We start from the raw sequence: 1321 nt of genomic DNA on the forward strand, positions 1-1321 counted from the left end.
GATATTTGGGACATGCCTCACTGCAAACAACTCCTCGCTGCGCTGAGCTGAGCCCCTGCTCTGCAGTGGGGCCGAGCTGAGCCTGCCCAGGAAAAGGCTCGTGGCCCTGAATGCCAACACCAGTGCTCCCAGACACCCTGAGGGTCCTGTGCCCAGGGCTGGGTGCTGGGGCTGTTGCTCCCCAGTACCCCACGATGCCCTCCCTTGCTCTGGGACAGACAGCTCAAGGCAACCACATTTCCAAAAGGCTTTTTTCCCTTCCTCCAGCCGCTCTCCTATTCAGCCATCAGAAAGGATGAAGCCTGCTCTGAAATTGCTGCCAGCGAGCCCGAACACACCCTCTCTGCATCAAACAGCGTGCAGAGCTCCAGAGTCCTGCAGGTTGATGCCATTCACACCCCAAATTCCCAACACAGGCACCCAGCAGGGCACAGGGCAACTCTGAGCTCCAGCAGCTCAACCTGGGTCCCCTCACCACAGATGCTGCCTCCCTCCATGCTCACACACTGCAGTGGGTGCATGTTAGTACCCATCCCACTCCCCTCTGCTCCTGGGGGTTGTGCTGCCCATCAAACCCTTACAAATTTCCTGAAGGAATAAATCCAGATGTGTCCTGGCCGATGGCTGGGGAGCCAGGAAGGGATTAGCACTTCCTGGTGTCCCGCAGCTGCTAATCCCGACCACGCTGCGTCCTGGCAGCACGGGCAGCCGCCGGTCCCGCTGCGGCCACCCCGGGGAGCTCCCCACGGACAGAGATGCCCAAAGCAGGGCAGCTGCAGGCACAGAGGGCTGCCCCATCGCGGGGTGCCCCGTGCCGGTGGAGGAGAGCTCCGGAGTCAGGAGAGGGTTAGGGCGAGCGGTTAGTGGCACACGGGGAGGTTCATGCTGCACGGCACACACCGCTCCCACCTCCTGCCTCAGTCGCTCTCGGGACGGTACAGGTACTTCATCATCAGGTTGTCCACCTGCTTTTTCCGCTGCTTCTCCTCCTTCTTGCCCCGGGCAGGACGTGTCGGCTCCTCGCTCCCCGCCCCCCGAGGGCCCTTCTTGACACTGGAGGTGCTGCGGTAGGAGCTGGTGGAGCCAGAGGAGGACTCGGAGGAGGAACTGGACTCGGATGATGACTGCTGCTTCTTCTTCTTCTTCTTGGATTTCTTCTTGCTTTTCTTGGCACGCTTCTTGGAGCTCTTCTTCTTCTGCTCCTCCTCTTCCTCGGAGGAGCCCGAGCTGCTGCGGCACCGGCAGGTGTGCCGGGAGAAGTCGAGGGCGGACGCGGAGCGGCGCAGGCTGCCGGACGGGCGGTCAGCAGCGCCCAGCGGGG

General features: G+C 62.2%; 1 protein-coding gene across 1 annotated transcript in view; it reads right to left on the reverse strand.

The window, feature by feature from the left end:
- Nucleotides 1-538: 538 nt before the first annotated feature.
- Nucleotides 539-1321, reverse strand: part of MYO18A (myosin XVIIIA) — a 32237-nt gene continuing 31454 nt past the window's right edge. Inside the window, 1 exon segment of the mRNA XM_031060629.1 lies at nt 539-1320. Coding sequence (XP_030916489.1) covers nt 918-1320 — 403 coding nt within the window. The 3' untranslated portion in view covers nt 539-917.

Source organism: Geospiza fortis, unplaced genomic scaffold (assembly GCF_000277835.1).
Source record: "Geospiza fortis unplaced genomic scaffold, GeoFor_1.0 scaffold425, whole genome shotgun sequence".
Classification (NCBI taxonomy): domain Eukaryota; kingdom Metazoa; phylum Chordata; class Aves; order Passeriformes; family Thraupidae; genus Geospiza; species Geospiza fortis.